The sequence below is a fragment of the Erithacus rubecula genome, assembly GCF_903797595.1.
Source record: "Erithacus rubecula genome assembly, chromosome: 2".
Taxonomy (NCBI): Eukaryota; Metazoa; Chordata; class Aves; order Passeriformes; family Muscicapidae; genus Erithacus; species Erithacus rubecula.
In genome coordinates, this window is record NC_136685.1 from 92,893,211 (window position 1) to 92,916,027 (window position 22,817).

The 22,817-nt window shown below is 38.2% G+C and overlaps 1 protein-coding gene across 3 annotated transcripts in view; it reads right to left on the minus strand.

The window, feature by feature from the left end:
- Window positions 1-22,817, minus strand: part of WDR26 (WD repeat domain 26) — a 28,101-nt gene continuing 5,284 nt past the window's right edge. For 2 of the 3 annotated variants that reach the window (XM_079297775.1, XM_079297776.1), the window contains exons 4-14: window positions 18,770-18,906; window positions 18,121-18,218; window positions 17,127-17,283; window positions 12,361-12,499; window positions 8,807-8,947; window positions 7,408-7,527; window positions 6,502-6,647; window positions 5,931-6,009; window positions 5,223-5,352; window positions 2,671-2,856; window positions 1-1,311 (exon numbers count right to left, since the gene is read on the minus strand). In XM_079297775.1, the coding sequence (XP_079153901.1) occupies window positions 1,286-1,311; window positions 2,671-2,856; window positions 5,223-5,352; window positions 5,931-6,009; window positions 6,502-6,647; window positions 7,408-7,527; window positions 8,807-8,947; window positions 12,361-12,499; window positions 17,127-17,283; window positions 18,121-18,218; window positions 18,770-18,906 (1,359 nt within the window). In that variant the 3' untranslated portion in view covers window positions 1-1,285. Of the gene's footprint in view, window positions 1,312-1,727; window positions 1,891-2,670; window positions 2,857-5,222; window positions 5,353-5,930; window positions 6,010-6,501; window positions 6,648-7,407; window positions 7,528-8,806; window positions 8,948-12,360; window positions 12,500-17,126; window positions 17,284-18,120; window positions 18,219-18,769; window positions 18,907-22,817 lie in introns of all 3 variants that reach the window. The other variant, XR_013773262.1, reaches the window with a different exon arrangement.

The window sequence follows — 22,817 nt, forward strand, 5'->3', positions numbered from 1 at the left end:
TTCTTTTTTTTTTTAACATGGGACATTAGTGGAACTACTCCTACATGTCTCAAGATGTTCATGGCCCCAGCTTGCAATAAAGTCTGGGAGAGGCATTTTTATCTGCAAACTTAAAAGCATATTCTCAATAAAATAATCTGTCCACCCTCGTTTATCAAATGAAGAAAAAAATTCCATCATAATACAAGTGTTTAATTATGATTTGTACGTAAATTACTTATACAAAGTGTTGACTTTGTGAAGAAAGGACTTGCAACTCATTCTTCCCTCAAAGTGTAGTCTACCTTTTACACCAGCATTGTTGCATATATTTATGTAGTTAAAAAACCAAAAAGACCTCTTCTTGTTTCATCTCTTAGACTGGTGGTGCAGTCTGAATGCTTTTTTCCCCTAACTAATACAGCTTATCTGTTAAGATGGATAGTGAATTCTTCCATCTGAAACAAGCTTCGCTGCCTACACAAATCTCCTTCCAGCCACTGCTTTTGATTGGGTCTCAGGACACTCCAGAAAAGCATCAGTGATACCGTGTTTCACGACACTTCTTGCATTGTTTTAATTCCAAATGTATACAAATGAAGTCATTTTAATCCTATAAATAATTTATTTTTAAAAAATTGTGCTGTTAACCCCTTTGCAGGGCAACGAGCTATGTGAAAAGTACAAAACTTTTTGTCAAATGTGATACTGAGAGTGCTTTTGACATAGTTCATTGGTTTATCCTCTCAATTGATAGATATACTGCGCAACGGGCAAGGCTAGAATCCATGAACCAAGCTGCAAAGATCTCAAGCTAAGTAAGGCGGAGAGAGACTTGAGAAACAAGAGAAGGAAATACTTTCCTATCCAATGTATACTCTTCAGACTAAAGCACTCTTTCTATCAAGCCTTCTAAACTGTTAAATAAAGTGTTCCAAACAAGCATTTAAACTTCATTACACAGAAGAGCAACAAGAACAGTAGCCTGCCAGACAAAAAGGCAGGAGGGAAAAATATATATACTGAGTTCAATGGTTAGCCTGAATGTAGCACAGTTCTTCACAACCGATGGGGGGGTAATTTCAACACGGTGTCCAACAAAGTTCTAAAGACGTGCTTCATCTCGACTGGTTACTATGAAGCAAAGGTGGCAAATGTTTGGCCCCAACCGGGCTTCAGAAATGGTTCTTTTTTCATGACGAGCATGTCTGTCCAGCTATCAATCATGTTTGTTTGCACCAAATCCCAAGCCATTTAAAATACGACTAATTAAGTTAAACTGAAGTCGTCTGCTCCAAATTCGCCATCAACTATCCATGCTACTGCATTCCTCTGAGCAAAAACAAAAACAGAGAGAAAGAAAGAAATCACAGCTTGAAGATCTTAGCAACAGTTCATCATTAATACAGTGTATTTACATAAATTTTAACTGAACATGCACTAGTTAATGGATCTTATACTGTAGCTAAATTCCATGCTTAAAATCACTTATTTTAGATAATATTATTCATAACAATCTAGGAATTATTTTAGCATGTTAGGTGTGGGTACTCCAAAAGCACCTGGTCCAAAAAGAAGTAACACACATTGACATAGAGGTTCACGGGAAGTGTGCTAATTACAGAGCTGTCTTGTCACCCATTCAGGATTCCTAAGTGGTTAGGCATTATTCCATGCACCCACACCTCTTGTGAAAGCACTGCTGTGAGAAATCCATTTGCGGTTGGTTTGGTTTTGATGGCACTTACTGGTTCATTTTCTGGAGGAACTAAGAAAGAGTGAGCAAGCAGCTCAATGGAGAAAACCAAACAACAAAGCCATGAGTAAAACCAGCTGGAGGACAGGCTCTGACTCCTTATGGGGGCATTCCGGGTGTTACGGATTAGCCATGCTGGTCCACCTAGTCCAAGACTAGAAGCAGATATATCAAAGCACTGGAGCAGGGAGAGGAGGTAATTCTTCCTCCTGACAGCCTTCCAACTTTCAGTCATTTTTACCTAAGGAACATTCTTAACCAGAGGTGTTTACTTATCTACCAGCACTTAATGGATTTCTCTTTGATTATTTTTCCCAGGTTCCCCTTGAAGTCACATCCATGAGGTCCTGTGGCAACAGGATATACTATATATCATTTTAATGTTCCCTGTAAATTCTTACTGCAAGACTGAATACATAATGACAGAAACATATAAAGTGCACAATAACTCCCAAGTAGTCATCTCCTTTAACAATCCTGGGGGAGGCAAGAAGGGCTGGGAACACCTGGGTGCATTTTGGCAGCAAAAAAAATAATTGTCTCTCTCCCCTAGACACATATGGTTACTGATGGTTAGTAAAGATTCAATTTTGTGCAGATTTTTTCCAGTAAAACTATACACTCTCTAGACATTGGAAATTCCTTTTTTAACCATCACAATACCATTACTCAATCTGCAGTGTGGTTACAACACACTGTTTAAATTTTAATAACATTGCACATTACTAAACCTAAGCACTGAAAGCAAAGTTTTTATGGAGTAAGTTAATACAATCCTAAGGTCTTAGTGACAGTTTTTCTAGAGGGCCATGTCAGAATAATGGTGGAAACATTGGTTGTGTCTTTTGTATTCTACGATAACTCAGATAAAACCAAGAGAAGCAGTAAAAAGGCCCAAAGCAGCGCCTGCTCTTTCAGACAGGCGTTCATTTTACCTTCGATATCCTGGCTGTCTAGGAAAGGCGCTGGTCCCCATATCCTAACGGTGCCGTCGTCGGAGGCGCTGGCCATCATGGCCGGGAGCTGCGGGTTCCAGCTGACGCAGTTGACGGTGCGCGTGTGGCCCGTCAGCTCGGCGATGGGCAGCTCGCTGCGCTTGTGCCAGATGTACACCTTGTGATCTGCACCGAGCACCGACAGCAGCGTCAGCACCGCCCGCGTGCCCCGGCACTCCCACACTGCTCACACTGGCAGATCTCACCCCCCTCAAATAACTCTATTTTCAAATTAGTAAATGAATTAGAATGTCGTGAGTACTAAGAATAATTATAACCACCTCCTGTTGATGAGTACCAGATAAGATCACAGCTCCACAGTTTATGAAAAATATCTTAATACTAAAAACCTGTAACACACTAATGAAAGTGCAAACAGAGCAAACAAGTGAGGGCAAAGCTTAATGGCTCAAATTGTGAGCTATTACTGTCTTTGACAACCAATTATTGTGTGGTATTTAAAGATATCAATTTGTATATATAAAGTAGACACAAACCCTACACATCCTATTTTGTGATGGGAAGATTTTAATTACTTCTAGCAACATACGAGATATAGAATAGGCAACTGGTTAGACACTCCACTGCAATGGTTAGAGAAGAGTCATTCTTTATAACCAACCACATTTAAGAATAAATTGGGGGTGTTGAGAAGAAGAGGGGAGATGGCCCAGCTGAAGACCAGCAGCCTGTAACAAGTCTGTGGGTTTACCTGTCTAGGAATGCCTGTGGAATATTCTAAATAGAGCCACATAAACTGGACAAGTATCTACTGCTAGTATCACACAAAAGCCTAGCATTGGGATCTAGAAATCAAATGAAAGTATTTAGATCTGGCTGAATGGCTTTCACACAGACGTCACTCTGAAGGCTCAGCAAATAAACCTCCTTCCTCTATTCCTCCTCCCAGCCCCTCATAAAACATTGCTGACTTCCCTGCTAGAAAAGCCTCATGGCTTTTGCCCATGTGGTAACTCCCTTGTCTTGTGCTGAACCAGCTCATTTGAGGGTGCCACCTTTACATGTGCTTGTGTTGATGCAAATGTTCTGTCTGTGCTTCCATTCCACTTAGGATTTCAAGGAGACTACATATCCATGCCATTCACCAAACAACACAATTCACACACTAGACACACACACACAGGCCTCTGCTCTGTCAGATAACCAAAGCCTAAAGACCAAGCAGTTTTTGGAAAAATCCAGATATCTACATTAAGGCAGCATTCAATTCCTCTCTGAGACAGAGACCTCAGTTTTCTTCCTATGTATGCAATTGTTAGAAAAACCCCTACCTAGCTGACAAGATGTTTTAAGAGGTAATGACAAAGTGATCAATGACTTTTTAAAGCCAGCTACGACAATACGACCTGTTATTATTATTTGTTTGTTAAAAATAGTCTCAGTAGCCACATTTACAAAAAGGTGACAGCTTCAGACAGTTGAAATCTAAGGAACCATCAGTTCCTTACCATCAGTTTCAACTACAGTGGTTTTTAAACAATGAAGACAATAGAAAGCAAATAAACTGGGGAAAAAAGGAGTGGTGCATGACAGTATCTACACCTACACAACCACATAGTTATGGCTAAACAAATCCTGAACTTTCAGGCACTCAGGTCTCAAAGAAGCTTGTCCAAACATGAAAAGAGGTTCACACTTGACTGGAGGGTGCTGTCCTTCAGTCATACTCTACTGGATATAGTCTCAGGGTAAAACTTGGTTTTATTTTAGACATATTTAGTATTTTCCAAAAACAGACAGCAGGAAATGCCTTTGCCAACCTTGTTTCCTAAGAACTGTGAGTTACACAGTACTCATAGTAATTTGTTTACATATTACAAGTGCAATTCTTAGCCCTGCATAAGCATGAATTTTAAGTGACCTCCATGGCAGGTTGTGGCACTACACCAGTGACAAAACTGAACCAATTAAACACACAGCCTTTAACAAATTTCTACTCTTGCCACAGACAGCTGAATAAAGACGTACCACAAAGCCTTTAATCACCAAGAAACTCTACCAGACTACGTCAACAACTGCCTAATTTGAGGCTACTCTGTCTGTAATTAAAATGATTCTACTGAAATCAAAATAACCTCACCACACCTGTATCTTCAACAGGCAAATGAAGCTGTTATTCCCCAGAAGTAAATTTTATTCAAACTAGAAGTCTAAATATCATACCACAAAAAGAAAAATACTCAAGAACACCCCACCCACTTCTAATTAAAACTGTGCAGATGCTTTTGCTTTAGAGGAGGAACACAAAAGAGTAATTAATGCATTCTACCTCTGCCATCCTCTCAGAAGATTCTTCCTGCCAGCCCACAATTACTTCTTGAAGTATACCACAATCTCAGCACACCTCAAATTTACTTCATGAGCCAGTTGGTTTGCTTTTATAATGTTGTTGTTAGCAACTAGCATCTATAAGATGAAGGTATAGGAAGGATACAGTGTCCCAGTTTTCTGCTAAGGAGAAGTGGTGTTACCTTCACTGCCACTCGCAATGAAATCTTCATTATGACCTCCAAAACACGAGTGAATTGTGTAAAATCCTTGTGTAACACCTTGATACTTTCTCACTAAAACTCTGTCTTGTAAGTCCCATAAGTGAACTCCCTGGAAATAAGAAATACAAAGAATGTCATCTTATCATTAAATATTATTAATGGCATTTTTCTGAACAATGAAAAAAAATACACATGGAAGTGCACAACTTTAGAGCCAACTTTGGTACTGTTAGTAGGTGAAAAGAGTAAAGAAGCATCAAATTACTAATCCTGACTTTCACCCTTAGGTCCCTTCCATTCTGAAAGCTTTATTCTTACCCACTGTTTCTAAAGAAGAAATAGATACATAAAATCTATGCCCCCAGACATGTAAAACACCACAGTTCTTGCTGTACCTGGCTTCTCAATGCAGCAGCCAGATAATAATATTTAATAGTATATATTTCCCAATATAAAACTCCTGACTATAAATCAGTAAAAAAAAAAAATTTAAAAAATCAGGTCTCAATAATAAGATTACCTTCTTATTAGAGAATTCCATGCTATATTTATGACCATTAAGGCCTTCATATTACACAATACACAACTTTTTAATATCAAACATTCCAGGTCGCATCTAAATATTTACAAACAGGTAGCAGTTGCAAGCAGATCTATTTTCATTTCCTTTCACCATCCCCAACTCACCTGAGTTGCTACATTTAACAAAGCTAAACGGCCATTTTTTGAAATAGTAAACGACATAATAGGATGATCCTCTTGTACTCTGAAATGATAAGACATGAGAGTCAAGATAACCAGATAATTATGCAACACCAAGAGACAACAGGCATATTCTGTCTCTGCAGTATTCTTAGGCAAAAACAGTTACAAATCTGAAATTAGGTATGACTCTATACATCAAGAGAAGGCAGGTCTGCAATGCTTGTTTATATTTAGGCCAAACACCAAGACCAAAAGGGACTTCAGACCTCAACTCCTAAATTCAAGGCAGAATCTACTAAAATGTGGCAGGAATTGAGAGGACTGTAAGTACTCGTGATGACAAATTCCAAAACATCACCAGAAACCGACTCTAGTGTTTATGAAATTATTTCTAATACTTGATCTAATGCTGCTTGCTGAAACTTGCTCACTAATTCTTGTTCCGTCTTTTAATATTGAGTATATAATTTCCCATCCTGTCCTCCACACTCTTCCTCAATTTTCCTCTGGTACTAAGAAGCAGGGATTCAGGACAAAAAGAAGAGGCAGTTACATGTTCCTGTCTGTGAGATCCTCGAAGTTATAACCCCGAATTCGCTGGTGTGTGTCCGACGCTAGAACAGTTTTCCCATCACTCAAGCACCAAAGGCATTGTACTCTCACCCCTTCCCAGGAGTCAAGCAGATTACCATCTAAATCCTGAGCAGAAGTTAAAAAAAAAACAAAACAAAAACATTCAACCATTAGTCTCAGGTTTCTGAGGAGCTGTGACACAAAAGTATTTTTCACTTTCTATTCAGACAATTGCTACAGAAAGCAATCTTACCCTTTACAAAGGAGGGCTTAATGAATTAGGAGTTGGTCGTCTTAACCAAGGGCTTTTGTAGGAATCTGCCTTGGAGAGCAGCAAAGCCCTTCTGTTACTTGTTTTCTTGTGCATGACACATGCCACCTGCACCTCATCACTGAGCAGACCTTCACAGTGAGGTCTGCATACTACATTACTGCTCTGGGAATCAGTTGGAAAAACAACCAATAATATGGTGGAACTGTAACCACCACCCCAAACCAATACCAGTTAAGTAATGAGGGTTTCACATTTCAGTTCTCACTAAGCAAAGACAACATGCAAAATCTAAGAAAGATGTAGTCACAACTCTGGAATAAAAAAAAAACTTGTGGACAAAGATACTGCTTTTTATTAGTGTTTTTTTTTCTGAAGTAGCTAACAAAAAAAAATTCTAGACCACAAATCCTCCTTGAGGCAGACTAAAGATGCTGAAACCCTTCATACTGCTCCATACAAAAATATTGCTGAAATACTTGCATTAATGTATTGCTTCTTTGAATTACAAAGAATCAGAAACTTTAGTGTACACACACACACAAAACCTGAAATGCATCAAACAAACTTTAATCTCTTGCTTTGGTTTCAAAGGGAGAGATGGAGAGAACTTACACACTGATAGAACTGTCCACGCTGCCCTCCTGTTACAAAACGCTTCCCATCAGGATTCCAGGCCACGCTTGTTAAACTGTCTTCATGAGACTGGCTCATCTTTGTCCTCAGCTCCCCAGTCTGGAAAATAAACAAAGGCAGCAGGGCCTTATACCAGAACTTTTCCCAAAAAGGCACTGGTAATTTTATCTGACACGAATAGTGTTTGGAAGTGTATGTATTTCAACAGGTTTATTAAAAAGCATCACATATTTATGAATAATGCAATGAAAAGGCAGGACTACTTTGGCATATCCAGTGAATCTGGACTTGATTTGGGACAATTTCTTTGTCTCTCAAATCAAGAGAGAAGGGATAGCTGGTGTGCTAGACAACTAAAAGATTTTGAGTGGAATGAAAAGAAACTACATGAACGAGCCAAGAGAGTGAAAGAACTACCAAACGAAAAAAAATCAAAAAACTCAAAGAAAGAAGGGAGGGAAAGATTAGAAGAAAAGAGGTGACAAAATACATTTTAGTAAGAAGTTAGGAATATAACAGTAGTTAGAATGTTTTCCTCCCTGAGCTGAAGTTCTCCATGCCAAAATGTAGCTTTCATGCCAAGCATATAAAGCCACCGTTTCACAAGACAGAACACCAATGAGTGGCATTGTCAGTAGAGCTCTTCACTGAGCCAATTTAGTCAATTAAACAGAAGAAAAGTGTTCCAAGGGTGAAGAAAGGGAGTGTTTTTGTTTTAGGAAACTAAATTAGTTCAGAGTCCAAGACAGCACAAGGAAGTTTATACAGCTCTCAACCAAGGCAAGGGAAGCTTTTATATCAACTCAAGTGCCCATAAAATTCAACAGCAGAAAGTGATTTTCAAATTCAGAGGGAATGGCAAAATGCCCAAGTGCCTGACAGAAAGATGAAGCTCTGAAATCATAGATTGAAGCCTCTTTAACATCACTGGGAGGGTTACAGGAAGTAAAATAGTTTTCATCTTTTACTTTTGCTACTTGTTAAAATCATCAATGAGCAATTCCCTTCAATGATAATAATGCCCTCAGCCTCTCTTGATTCATTTGCTGTCCTTTTCTTCAGGAGCTTTCTGACAACCTACACATTAATGCCATCCCTTCTCACAAATGAACAGCACATCAGAATTGCTGCACAATCCCAGACACTTAAGACTTGAAGTCCAATTTCAGTTCTGTCCAAAGTGCAAAGAGCATTTTCAGGCTGCCATAATTATTTTTTCAAACTGAGAGAACAGCAAGATCAGCATCTCTTCTTTACATTCCCACCTTGGCACGAGTTTGCAGCAATTACTTCTTTCACACCTGAAGTATTTAGATATTGAAATAAAAGCAGCAAGCTGACCACAAAGTTTTCTTTTTCACTTTTAGCCACCACTTACTTGTACATTCCAGAGCCAAAGCTCAGAACAATCATCTGGGCCACAGGCAACAAGGTAGTTGTCATCTGGACTCCAGGCAATGTAGGAAACCCCGTACGCGTGACCTTCTAACGTCTTAAGTAGTTTTAGCTGGTGAGTGTCCTGGAACAAGAGAGACAATGCAAATGAAATCCTACCACTTTTCATATCTCCACAGCATCCCTCTACAGTATGACAGGTTTGCTAATTTACAGGGCCAGAAAATGAAAGCAAGAACACTTATAAGTATTTTTGTTCTAATCTTCTGTGATTCTGAACACAGAACTCAAGAAATGCCACTGTGTACAAAGCTTTACATTACATTACACTTGCTTAGTACAGAAGATTTCTGTAGTGCCAAATCTTTCTACACCTGCTGGAATACAAAAGTAGTATTATCTGTATTTGATAGAATTGTTTTCTTAAAAGTAAAGACATGTTGGAAACCTGGTACAGTTAAACAGAGAACCAGAACCTTCAGAGCTGCTTAGAAGTAAAAACCTTGAAGTGCCAATATTTTTATAAATTTGCATTTATCTTGTGTGTGCTGCTCAAGGAAGGAGATTTACAAAAAAGTATTTTTAAAACTTCCTTGAGAGGTGTTCTTATTTCAGAAGTGTTGCCTACAGCAAGCTGTTTTCTGCCAGATTTAGTGAATGAAGCATACTTGGCACATGCAGTATCTTGTATCATCTCTATATTACAACTGTTTTACTGCTGCCTCGTTGTAGGAACTTAACTTTTCAGGAAGCTTGTAAAAATAAATAGTACATCTAGATACTGTGAAACAACCACACACTGGCTTCCTAAATACAGAAACATGCCTCAGTACAGTATTAGCACTGATTCTTGGTAACAGCATACATATACATAAGTAGGACAGAGCCTGTTAAAACACTGATAATAATTATTTTGAAGCCTCTTGGAAAGGGCCAAATTGTCCTCCCTCTACCCACCCTCCTCCATTTTTTTTCCATGCATGGCAGATGCTTATATCTCCAACTTCTTTCCAGAAAGAGTGACTAGTTTGAAAATCTAGCTTGATTTCTCTAATTGTCCCTTCTCTCTCTTTTTTTTTTCCCAGTATTAATCAACAGAGCACTTCTTGATTCTAAAGAGAAAGACCAGAGGAAGAGTGACATGAAGGATTGTTTCCTGGGATCAGCTGTGAGGGATTTGGTGACTCACAGCCAGCCTGCAGCACTGGGGGTTCTGCTGGCTAGAAAAAATAAATTCCTCAAAAGAAAGTGAGCTGAGAATAATCTTCACAGTGCAGAGAAAGAGGGGCAAACGAATGGACCTCCTCAAGACCCCTTTTCCATTCTAATCATTATTCCTGGACTGCATTAGACATTCCTGTGTGTATAGCTAAAGTGATTTTCAAGGGACCTGAGTCATGTCTGACATCATCTCTCATCCTGGAGCTTGTCTGAAAGAGACACATTTCTTTTTACAACAGGATTAAAGTATCTGCCCCTTCAGTGAATTTGAAACTCATGAGAAACAGGATACATAAGATATTCCTCTTGTAAAGGAAGCACTCTGTGGCTGTTACTATCTTCCATACTGCTCTCATACTTCCCTCCAAATTCCATAAAGCTGCTATACCATGCTCTAAAACAGCAGTCAGTGATATTTCAGGCAAACATCCCCAAATGTAGTCAACCTGCCTCCCACACACCACCAAAAGAAATCTCAGCACTTCTATCCCTTACATACAGCTTCCCAAATTTTTGTTGAGTATGACAAGCAACTATTCAGGCATCAGCTCAAGTCTGCAGTATCTGAATGCCTTGGCTGAAATGCCAAAAACCTGTCAACTGCTTTAAGAAAATGCAGAATGGATTTTTAAGGAGCCAGTTAAAGGAGAACTCTTAACAAAGAAGATGCATGTTAGACAAGGTGATGCACAGTGTGCTCATCCTTTGTGCTCCACAGAGATTCTGCCACACTTCCTGACAGTCAAATAATGCATCCCACACAAATCTAGTCAACTCAAGGCACTATTTAATGCTGCTGAGTCTGTGATAGAACTTTGAAATTAGCACACAAAAACGACAACAGAAGCATAGGTTAAGACAGTCTAGACATGTGGCAGAGTCTTAGAAAAGAATAAGAAATTCAAGGTATAAAATTAAGACAACACATTGCAGCAGTGTCCTCACACTTCAAGAAGGGTGATGAAGAAAGGGAGAAATGGATTCTCACACACAAAGTGTGTGTAAAATTCAAACACTGTTCATTTATAACAGGGCTCCCTCACCACTTCCTAGACATTGCTGGACATTTGCTTCCATGTAGTTTATGCAAACAGATTAGAATAATTCTGTATATCTAAAGCCTTGAAAAACAGATTAAATTTATAGGTCAAAAGACACTGTCAACTGCTACAGGAAATGTGAGAAGCATGTTTTGGCAAATACAAAAATGAATCACTTGATGTGGCCTAATGCTATTTAAACATTCACCTGCCTGAAAGGGTTTCAATTTTTTTTAAAACACTCAAAAAAAGAGACAAACCAATAAAACTCAACAAAAGTTTCCCCACTACTTATTTTTTTGAGATTTTTATTCTTTAGCAACACTTGGTCAAAAGGATTAGTCTACACACTCACAAAACATTTATGTGGTTTTACTAAGCAGCTATTAACAATTCAAGATATGCTAATCAAGATGTTGGGTATTAAAACCCAATTATATAGAAAAAAAGATGTGCATCTACAGTCAAATGACAAGTTAACAGTAAATAACTTTAGATCCTTAATTCATCTAAATTACTCTTAAAACCAAAAACAAAACCAACAAACAAAATACAGATAGTTTCCAAACTAAACAACAGAAGTCAGCTTTGCTGCTATGCAGCTCTTGGCCCAGAGCACAACTGGCCCCAGTAAGACACAAACCACAGCAATCTTATGCCTAAAAAAGCCATGGTGTCTGCTGTTAGTTCTGTGGCTACATAACAATTATGCACACAGAACAGGGTTTTAAAGTCCTCCCATCATTTAAATAGTAAAAAAGGACTCAGATTGTATAGCTTCCTAACCTGAAATGAAAGAAAAGGAACTCAGCTTTCAAATCCTACCTAACAGCAGTATGGAAGTGCAGAAACCTTTTGTTATCCACCTCACATACCAGCCTGCAGCTGTGTGGTTAAAAACCCTAAGGATCTTATCTCTGATAGTGTTTCACAAGCATTAGCAACTTCAAATGCTTTGTGTATATGGTCAAGTTTATTCCCAGTCTTCAGTTATTATGAAATACATGGACATACTTCTGTAATTACTTCTACAAGTCAAAACAGGATTAGATTAATCAACCTCTTTATTTATATACTAATAGATATGTGTAGGAAAGATGTACAAAACATCCTATAGCTACAAGACTGACAAGACTTCTGCATCCCAGGGAATAGGATGTAACAGGGCTACAGTCCATGTCAGCCTGTCCTACAAGGATCACACCATCCTAACAGGAGAAGGCTGAGAGGAAAGGGAAAGACAAGTCATACACATTTTCACACTTTGCACACTTACTGGATCAACCTGCCATATAATAACAGTTGTGTCCTTAGATCCTGTTGCTAATTTAGTGCCATCGTTGGAGAATTTACAGAACCACACTTCATTACAGTGCTCCGTTAGGATCTGTTGGGTATAGCATGGAAACTGTTTCCTGGGAAAACAAAGTGATGCATTCACAGATTAGTAAGAAAGCAGTAAGATTTTTTTTTAAATCACACTATTAAAAAAAAAAAAATCAAACAAAAAACTTATTTAAATGCAAGACCAGTCAACTCAGAAAGCCCCTCTCTTAACAGCTGTTTCAAGTAAGTACAGAACAAAGTGTTTTATCTGGCAACAAGCTTACACCATCAAGTCACCATAATTAACCATAAGAACACAGAACTTCTTATTTCACTCATAATTTGTTATGCTTTCATGTAACTTGGAATTAAACTGACATCACCAGGAGTGTAACAGTTTATTTCTATATAATTTTCTACTGTATAGAAAATACTATAGTGTAGGTCTCATTGATCCATAGTTGCAATGTTTTTACTCATGAGGTTTTTGTAGGTATCTACCTCACTTAGCTGTATCTAGTTAAGAAATGATTCTTACATAAAAGTTCCTTTTCCTGAATGTGACCTTGCAATAAATAAGATGTTTCTTTGCCTTTGTTTTGTCATTTTTACTTTGCAGAGTACCACATACAAAGCCTAACTATAACTAGCAAAATACTATTGAGCTTTCAACTTTTCAAATCTAAACTATTTTGTAAAATGCTGTTTATCAAACATATAACATGATAAACTACTGAAGAAGAGTCAAACATTCCTCTAGAGCCAATATTTATTATCTACAATATTTATTACAACAAAGAAAAGGCTAACAGTCAAATTATTCAGATAGGTCAGAACTGGAGACAAGTTTTATTTTATTTAAATCTTGCCTACAAGCTCTCAAGTAAGAATTTCAGAGCTAAGATAAAATAAAAGTAGGCTTTTGCAGCAGATTTCTTTATTTCAAAGTAATACTGCAAGAAGTCAAAGTTCATTGCTCAGATGCACTAAAAGATAGTCTCTAACCACAGACATTTTTCTTCAGCTGCAGAGATCCTGAAGTGGTTTAGTTGTAGGCTGCTTTTACAGCACCCAGTGCAACAGGGCAACACAAATCAGATGGGACACAGTGGTACTGAGGAAATGACAGTGCCCTTGAATGTATAGTTGTATTTATCACTGGAGATAAGCTGTCTTTAAAAAAAACCCAGAGAAACAACAAAACCACATCACAACTCACCCACCAAAGGAAATAAAATAAAAATTTTAAAAGTCAAACAACCCTCCCATTAATTTAAGCAGGAAACTTACTTCCTTCACATTCATGTTTGCAAATACAGTTTGGTGGCAGCCAGGCTGACAGACACCTAAAAAACTACTTGTTCCCCAAAGCCAGAAAAAGTCCTGCTTCACACAGTGTTCTGTACCCTCACAGTCCATGTCCTTTTATCAGAAGAGGCTTCCCAGTCTGTGCTTAAAGACTATCAAGCAGCACTAAACAACCATACAATCTCATTTTCTGTCTCATGGTAGAGAGGGTTAAAATGTACATATAGATGTACACATTTGGCTTCCCTGGGTATGTCCATACTTACTTGTTTATAGAGAAACACAAGTGTGTTCTGCTCCTACTTTCAGCTGACCAGGAACTGCCTGGCTGCCCCTGGAAGAACACTGAACCCAAGGTAAAAAGGCCCACTCATGAAAGAAGACACTGTTTTCCTTCAAGTCTAGAGGGCAGCAGGCAAGCCCTTACACAGAGATGTGCACCTACAGCAGCAGTGTTTCATTATTATTTAGCCATAATGTTATAAATTAATGGTTTTGCTCAGAGCAGCAACCAGCCCTAGGAGGTAAGGCTGCATCCATAATTTACACAAAGTACAAGGGGCATGCTGTGTCCCAGGAAAGTCTTTTCAGCACATTCCATTTCAAAATGGTACTCTATGGAACAATAGCTCTTCCATCTTAAAGCTTAAGAAAAGCAGCCAAGGTTTTGTAGACATGAAAACAAGCAGGATAATGCTAGAGCACACAGTTCTCAGAGTAAGATACTTTCAGGTTCCTAAAAGAGGTGACACACAGTTATTAGGGCTGCTGCAAACACATCCCAACACTGAATTATGCTGCTTACAACTCAGTTGGATCAGGGTGCTGCCACAAAACTGTTCCACTTCACTAGTGAAACAGAACTCAACAAGTTTGACTTCACAGATAGCAAAACCACATTAAATAACCTGGCTGTGGAAGAAAATAGCAGCAGTCTTGAAACAAGAAACCAGAACCAGTTGTCTTAACAGCTTCTAGTTTTGGTAATTAGATAGTACTGAAGCTCAGAGGTTTTTCTTCATCTTATTTGAAGTGTTTCATTACAAATTGTTCTGTGCAGCACAAAACACTTGAATTATGCCATTAACTTACTGAGATAAAGCATCTAATAAAATTGCCTGTTGTTGTATTTGCACAAGTTCAAAAATATAGAATAAAACACTAAATAGCTGCCTTTTTATTCCCTGTACCTACAACAAGAGATTCATTCCTCAACAAAGAAAATCAAAAAAGCAAATGGACAAAAAAACCTCAACACACCCAACTAGGCCAAAGACTCTCAAAACCAAAAATCATGATCCCCAAGAGCATCAATTCTCTACTATCAAAATCTCTGGCATGATAAGATCAAATCCTTCACCTTCACTCCCAGCAGTGCCTCACTCACATTCTCCCAGTCTCATCAAGTGAGTTTTTCCTTAAACATTTTGCCTTATAGTGCAATTCAAGCATGCTTAACCAAAATATTGCCCTAAGTCCAAAAGGGATTAGGTTCCAACTAAAAAGGGCAAACTGAACAGTAGTTCCACCAATTAAACAGCACAGGAGTTAAACTGTCTAAGCTGTTAGGCTACTGTTACTTCTGTCACCTTCATCAAAATTTGGCTTCCACTAACTCACCTCACTATGTCCAAGCATGGCAGCACATACAGCACACCACAAACTGCACTCACACCCCTGCAACAGGCAGCTACAACAGCATGGGGACAGAATGGAAGCCTTTCTTTTCAGGTGGACTTTTAGGTACTTTTTTTGTTGTGTTTTTTTTTAAATTGCAGTAGCCATGTGTATCTATGTATGCATACACACAGCAAACATGTGAGTTTAGGAAGTACTACTTTAGCAGAAAAAAAGGAACCAACAAACCAAAAACCCAAATTATGGCTAAATTTTTATGTCAGCAAACAGATTAAGATGGGGCAAATTCAAACCCAGGTTTGTTGCATGTAGCATTTTTTCTATCTGTCTGTCTGTAGCCTGGCTTCAGTAAAACAAGCTCTTCACAGTGATCTTGAATGCTCCTTGGGATTTGATTAGTAATATCAAACCTGTTGCACAACAGCCAGTACTACTCATGGACTTGCTTAAAGGTTAAATCTCTTCTAGGCAGTCTGATTTTAAGACTCACTTATGAAGGAGGGAAGCCACAATATCAGTATATGATAATTTCCAACAGCTCTTAAAATGGGCAACATTCAAATGTCTGCACACACACACAGCTGCTGAAACAATGCAATGCAGCAAAACTGTAAGCTAAAAGGCTACTTGAATACATCAAGTGCCAAAGACAGTAATTTTCAAACCTTAAGATGGCTACAGCAAAGTACTATGGAAGTCTGCATCTTTAAAAATTGATTTCAAGTAACCCACGAATGCAACTTAAAGCAGAGTACAGAAAATTTCTATAAGCAAGTTTATCAGTTCTTAATTAACTTCCTTAGATGAGCTAACCTTAACTGAAAACAATTCCCCTGTAAAGCCAAGTGTTAGCTTGTTAGGACAAATACATAAGGACATATTGACAAATACATAAGGATATCTCATACAGTCCTTACATTCTAGCCCTTATTATCTTAATCCACCATGCACAGCACAGCAGTTTTCCATAAAAGCTACACTGAGTTTTTAGGTCCTTAGCCAAGTTTTGCTGGATGAAGAAAAACTGCTCAAGTCAGCCATTTGTTAAAAACTAACATCTTCCTGTTTCATGTCTATTTAAGAGTATTGCATTTTGAAGGTTCAGAAGCAGCCTCCATTTTGTCACAAAAAAAATATTATCCAGTCTAAAGAGCCAATGCAAAGGCATAAGAAACACTCAATTCTTACCACCTTATAAATCTGAGAAAACAGTTCTTTATATTATTCATGTTATATATTACGTTAACTCAGAAAAATCCACTGCACATTTCTCCTCTATTTTAACCTTTGTGTCTAATACCTGTGTCCATTCTTAAAAATTACAGGTGAAAATTGAGTTCATGGAAGCCTGCTGAAGCATGCTTTCTGCATTCCAGTAAACTTGAAGACAGAGTCTGTATAAGCAATACACCACTGATTCTCCAGTGAAAAATCACAACAATCCTATGTTGATGAACAAACAGACTGGCTATCCAAAATTATAAGAAATAAATAGCTATGGATAAGCACAGCAGTAATTTTTTTACACCAATCTGATTAAAATTTTTAAGCTTGAGTCTGATCCCATCACCCCACATCCAGACACCAAAACCTCCTCTACACACCATCTTTACTCCCCACCTCCATTGCTCATTTAGCGAGAACTGTTTTTTTTCCCAGCAAAATCCTGTTCAACCAGCTCAGAACAGTTTCCACATTTCTGCTAACAATCAGATTATTTTAAAAGACCATGAGAGAGTGGCCATCTCAGAAGTGAGGAAGGGCTCTTACCTACTACAAACGTGATCTATTAGCAGCGAGACAGAATCTAGATTGCTGTCTAGTTTGGTGTTGTGATATAGGCACCGGTCCCGTTGGAGTTCCACAGCCTGGCGCAGCAGGTTCTGTAAACGCCTCGGAGGAAGCATCACTGATGGGGGTAGGTAGGCTTCAGAGGAGTCAGGAAGAAAAAAAACAAACAAATTGAGAAGTAAAAGACTTACCAAAAGCAAGTGTCAAGTAAGAGCATACTTCGATTGGAGTGGTTTTGGAAGAGACCTTAGTAAATAATAGCACACAGCCTGTTGAATTTACAGCTATACACCTGGAATTAGAAGCATGAACTTCTGGAAAGCAGAGCTGTATGCAAGGCATTTGTTGTTACAGAGTACATTGTCCTGGCCAACAAACACCATTTACACAAGCTAACTCAAAACTCAGTATTTAACAAAATCTATAATGCTGTATAACAACACCATCAGCTGTGCTCCTTTAAGTAATTCTCTATCAGCACTATGAAAATAAAGAACACCATGGGTTTTATGACTCTAGTACAGAGTATTACAACAGCCACAAGAGAGGAGAAATCGTAATTCAGAGCAAAGTATGAGACCACTATCAATCAGTACCAGTATCACTACTGGTTATAGGCCACACTTTGTATCCACCAGTCACTGTGGCTAGCATTTACAACACACACACCCCTCCCTAAACCACGCATTTAATCACCAAGTTGTATCACTACTGCAAGCAGTAGAGCTAAGAAGTAACAGCTCTTATTACAAACAGTTTATCAGAGACAGCAAAAGGTTAGGTACAGAAGACCAAAGGGCAAAGGCACCTAAAGGTATCCCCATGAACCAAGAAAAAAAAAAAAAAAAAAAAAAAAAAAAAAAAAAAAAAAAAAAAGCAACCAACCAGCAAACACAGTCAATTCCCTGGGATGTGCAAGTTATACTGGATTTAACAGAGGTGAGAAGAAATTCTAAACACTTGAACATCTTACTCTGGAGTTTGTCCAAAAGTTTAGATCTGGAAGCTGTTCCTTTCCCTTCCCACTCTGCTTTTGCACGCAAGTCTTCTGCATGGCTACACATCAGGTACCTGTTTCAAAAGTGCACATACACCAACAGACCAAGTCTTTTTGGAATAGTTCTTTTCACTTTTAAGCATGATACAGATCATAACACTTTTAATCAATTGGGAACAGGTAACTTAATCTTGAGACCAACAGAGAAAAAGGCAGGAAACTATTTCTCACAAATGCACATCTTCTGAACAAATGTCTGCGAATTGTCCATACAAAAAGAAAACAAAACACATGCAAATTTAGGAAGGTAGAAATGTCTTATTTTCATCTAAGAACAAACCAGATTATACTCAATTAAATTATAAGGTAACTGGCTAATAATTCTCAAGAACAGATGAGCATACCCGTGTATTAATTTGGGTTCTAGCAGTATTAAAATCATCATAAGGTTATTTTCAAGCATCTACTGTCTACTGAACAACACTTTATCACATCTTGGTACAGCTTATTATTCACCAGGATAGTAGCTTTAAAACAGCTTGAGTCTTCACAACATCAGCTATCAGAAGCTACAGAATTCCTTAAAACACTTCTCTGCAAGAGCTCTCAAAGCCCAAGCACTTACCCACTGAGGACATGAATGCGTTCTGTATTATATTTCAGAGGCGTCAGTTCACAGCGTAGAACCTGAAGTGCCTCCAGGACCTTGCCATCCTCCAGGTATTCCAGGTACTTCTGCTGCAGCAGCAAAAACTTCATCCTCTGACATGACAGAAAGCAGCAGTCAGGGGAAAAAGGTTGACTGAAGTTTCAGAAAACGTTTGAGCCTAAACAGAACAGTAGAAACCATTCTACTATGCCCTTCAGAAACATAGCTCTAAGTAATGTTTCATTACTCAATTTCTTTTGTTGGTTTTTCAACAACAATGCAGCAATTAACCTATCAATGAATTTCCTCCCTGCCTGATGGGGTTCCAAGTATGTTCCTATCTCATTCCTCAGATCCCCACTGCAACTGGTCTCGTTTTCACCTGCTCTCTTGTCATCATCCTTCAAACCCTGCATTAGACAGGCTTTCCAGTGAAATAATATATCAATAAAAGGGCCCCAAATCAACTATTCACATATTTAAGACTGCAAGACAGCACAGAACACAAGAGGACAACTCAACAAGTTCTCACACTGCCTATATAGGTGTTGACAGGGATTGTTTGTGTAGCTGCATAACATAACAGTAACAAACTGACACTGCCTGAGGTTTGGGTTTGGTTGTTTTTTTTTTTTTTTTTGTAGTTCTGTGTTAACTGGTTTTCCTTTGGGGTTGTTTTCAGGATTATAGAAAATAATAATTTCCAATATTTAGGAATCACTTCAACACCCTGAATTAAGTGCTGTTACTTCACCACGTTCCTTTCACTTATACAATTTTTGGTTGTTTTATTTAAAAAATATAATCAAGCCTGCTATTCTATCAACAAATATTCTGTGGGTGAAAAAAAATAGTATTAAAAAAAAAACCCTGAAGGCCTAGAAATTTCTAATACTAATTTTAGTAGAAACACTGGTTGTTTCTGGGCGAAACCAAGTATCTTGTGTTTGTACACACTCTTTACAGCTCCCAGTTATCAGACAGAAATGACAGGTTTAGTCCACAAAACTCACCAGGTTGAAGAGGAAAAGGAGGAAAATGTACATGCTTAGACAAGCTGGTGAGACAGACTGGAGATAAAGTGTACCAAACCACATTTGCTTTTCTAATGAATACACCACCAGCTCAATCACCAGTTTCCTTTGCTTTCATCAGACCTCAGGCACCTCACTGTTTTCATGCTCATATTTGGTCAATGTTTACTTAGTTTCAAACACACTGCCAGCCTCCTTAAGTAGAAGGATAATAGGGAAGTTTAAGATGTTCCTGTCCTATTAAAGCTCACATGAAAGTTTAAGGCTCACTAAATGTTAAATCCAAAGTTAAAACATAAAGCATTTTCATTTCCAGAGACACTCAGTTCTTCAAAAGAATGAGGTTTCCACATACAGTGCCATTAACTTACCACACAGCTTTGTGAAGCATAAAACATGACACAGTAAAGATGATTTATGTTCAAACTTGTCTGTAGTGCTCTGCTGTCCTGCATCTGACAGGCAAACCTGTATTGCACTCCCAATCCAGCTCTTTATTTGAATTTGGAATTATTACACCATTACTCTACAGTTCTTCCAGGTGAGACAACTTTTTTCAATGTTCTGACATGTGAAAAACCAAATGAAAGATATCCCAATTATTTACAAGCCCAGTGGTTGGCTCCATACAGCAGGCCAGCAGACCCCACGCTGTTTGCTTATATACCAGCAGCAGGAGGGATAAGAAATTCCTCCACTAGCTGTGCACATGCTCTCCAGGATACAAGCAGATGCCCAGGTAGCAGACACACACTGTATTTCACTGCTCTTGGTCACCTCACACTGATGATCACCACCAGATAAAAAACAGCCTGATATTTCCAGTTTGTAAGAAACACTGCAATCCCTCCCCATCTTCCTTCTCCATTCACTGCATATAATATTTATTCAATTTATATAATCTTTCCATTAAATGTGATAACCTACCTTTTCTCCCTCCTTACTTCCAGGACTTGGCATATTAAATTCATTTTGTTAGAGGAAAAAGTAAAAAGAGCAGAAAAACCTCTTAACATGGGTTTTATAACATCAGTCCCAGCAATTCCATGAAAGCATTACAGGAATACTACCACTCAGAATGCTGTTGCCAAAGAGGTGTAATTTCAGTTCTAGGCTAAAAAGTATGGTTTAAAAAAAGAGGTCATCAGTGCCACGTGTGATTTAGGCATATCAGGAATATAAAAGCCTCCAGAAAAACAAAGCATTATACATTTCTTGCAGCAATCTAGTGTCCCATAATGGAGAATTAGAATAAGAGATAAGCAACTTGAAATAGTAACTTATCAATAGCAGAGGGCAGGGACTAAAGTCTTGATGGGGAATTTAAATTGAATTTCGAAGCTATTTTGATAACTGCTCCAAAACTTGCCCTACAGCATACTCAAAGAATGGTATGAACCTCCTTAAGCCAAGAGTCACACTCCAGTAACATCACACTGCACGTCATTTTTTAATGTTGGGACACACTGTCTCCTACTTCTCCTTTTTATGCAATTTTTGACTTTGCTGACAAATAGATTTCTCTCAACTCCTCTATGCTGTCCTAAAAGTACTTCTAATTTCTTTCAACATCACCTTCTACAAAATCCAGGACCATTTTGGGTACACCATCTCTTCTGGAGCCCAAAAAACCTCTTCTAGAAGCAGAGAATTGTTTACAATATGGAAGCAAAGAGAACTGTCTATAATGACAACTGTAAAGCAAAAGCACAAACTCCACTAAGTAGCTTATTCTTTCTCCACATTTTTTAGCTGCCTCACAAAGGAGGAAAATCAAAATGATCATAATCAAAACCATACCAAAGTAACACAAGTGCCTGGGATTTCTTATCATCTCAGTGTTTGCAAAGGAAATTCAACATCATTACACTCATTACTGCTGAACAATTTAAAATTCAGACACAACCATTGCTTATATTATAGCCAAGATTCCTCACCCTGAAGGACCCTTGGAAAAGTCCAATCCAAGTGTCAGCACTGCAGTCTGGCTGGTTTTGTTTAGTTATTACTACCTCATCCTGTCTTTCACCTCTACAGAAAGGAAAAGGATAAAGTGCATTACTTTGTTGTTTCTACAAGCTATTATTTAAGTGTAAATTTAACTCTGATTACCCTGGGGCAACACTAAGAGTTAACAGATTTACAGGGTTTTGTTTGTTTGTTTCAAGGAACGCACTATTAGCATTTTCCTTTCTTCAAACTACAGTCTTTGATTACTAACATCAGTGTTTAGTACTGTAATCCTTCCTTGTCCTAAGTGTTAGGAAGGCCCCTTCCAGAATCCTAAATTCTAGGAAGTCTGGCATGTACCATAACTCACATCACCACATAACCAAAGGTGAAAACCTCAGCAAACAAAACTGTGAAAGGAACAGGACAAACAGACTGCCACAGGCAAGAAATTGGGCCATTCTTATCAGTAATTGTAACCAGAAGTGAATCTTCAGAAGTTTAATGAGCAAAATGCAAAATAACCTAAGTTTAGGTCTAGATTTTGGTGTTATTTTCAGCCTGTGTATTTTAACAAGCTCCACAACAGTTTTATTAATGTACTAGGAGTGCAAAATAAGTAAACATTGTTGAAACAACTGCTCTTTGAAATTAAATAGGTAACTAAAATACATGGTGAAATTATCAGCAGATGTTTCAAAACAAACTCAACACAGTAGCTATCTACTTACAGCCTGCAGGACTAAGAGCACAGTTTTCTTTATCCTGTAGTCTTTTACTTTGATAGTTTTGTAAAACACTGATGAAAGGACTTAAAAACAATCCAAAACTTAAATGCCCTGATATGTAAAGGGCAGAAAACATTCTGCTCTACAGAATTCAGCAAGGAATTTAATGAGGCTTCAACCATACCAAGTCCTTCCACACAGGGAGTAATTAACTCCAGTAGGGAACTGTCCTTAATGCTGGTAGCAAGAGGGACATCATGCAGGCAGGTGGAGCACTTCACTCAAATGATAATATTTAACTCACTTTTTAGA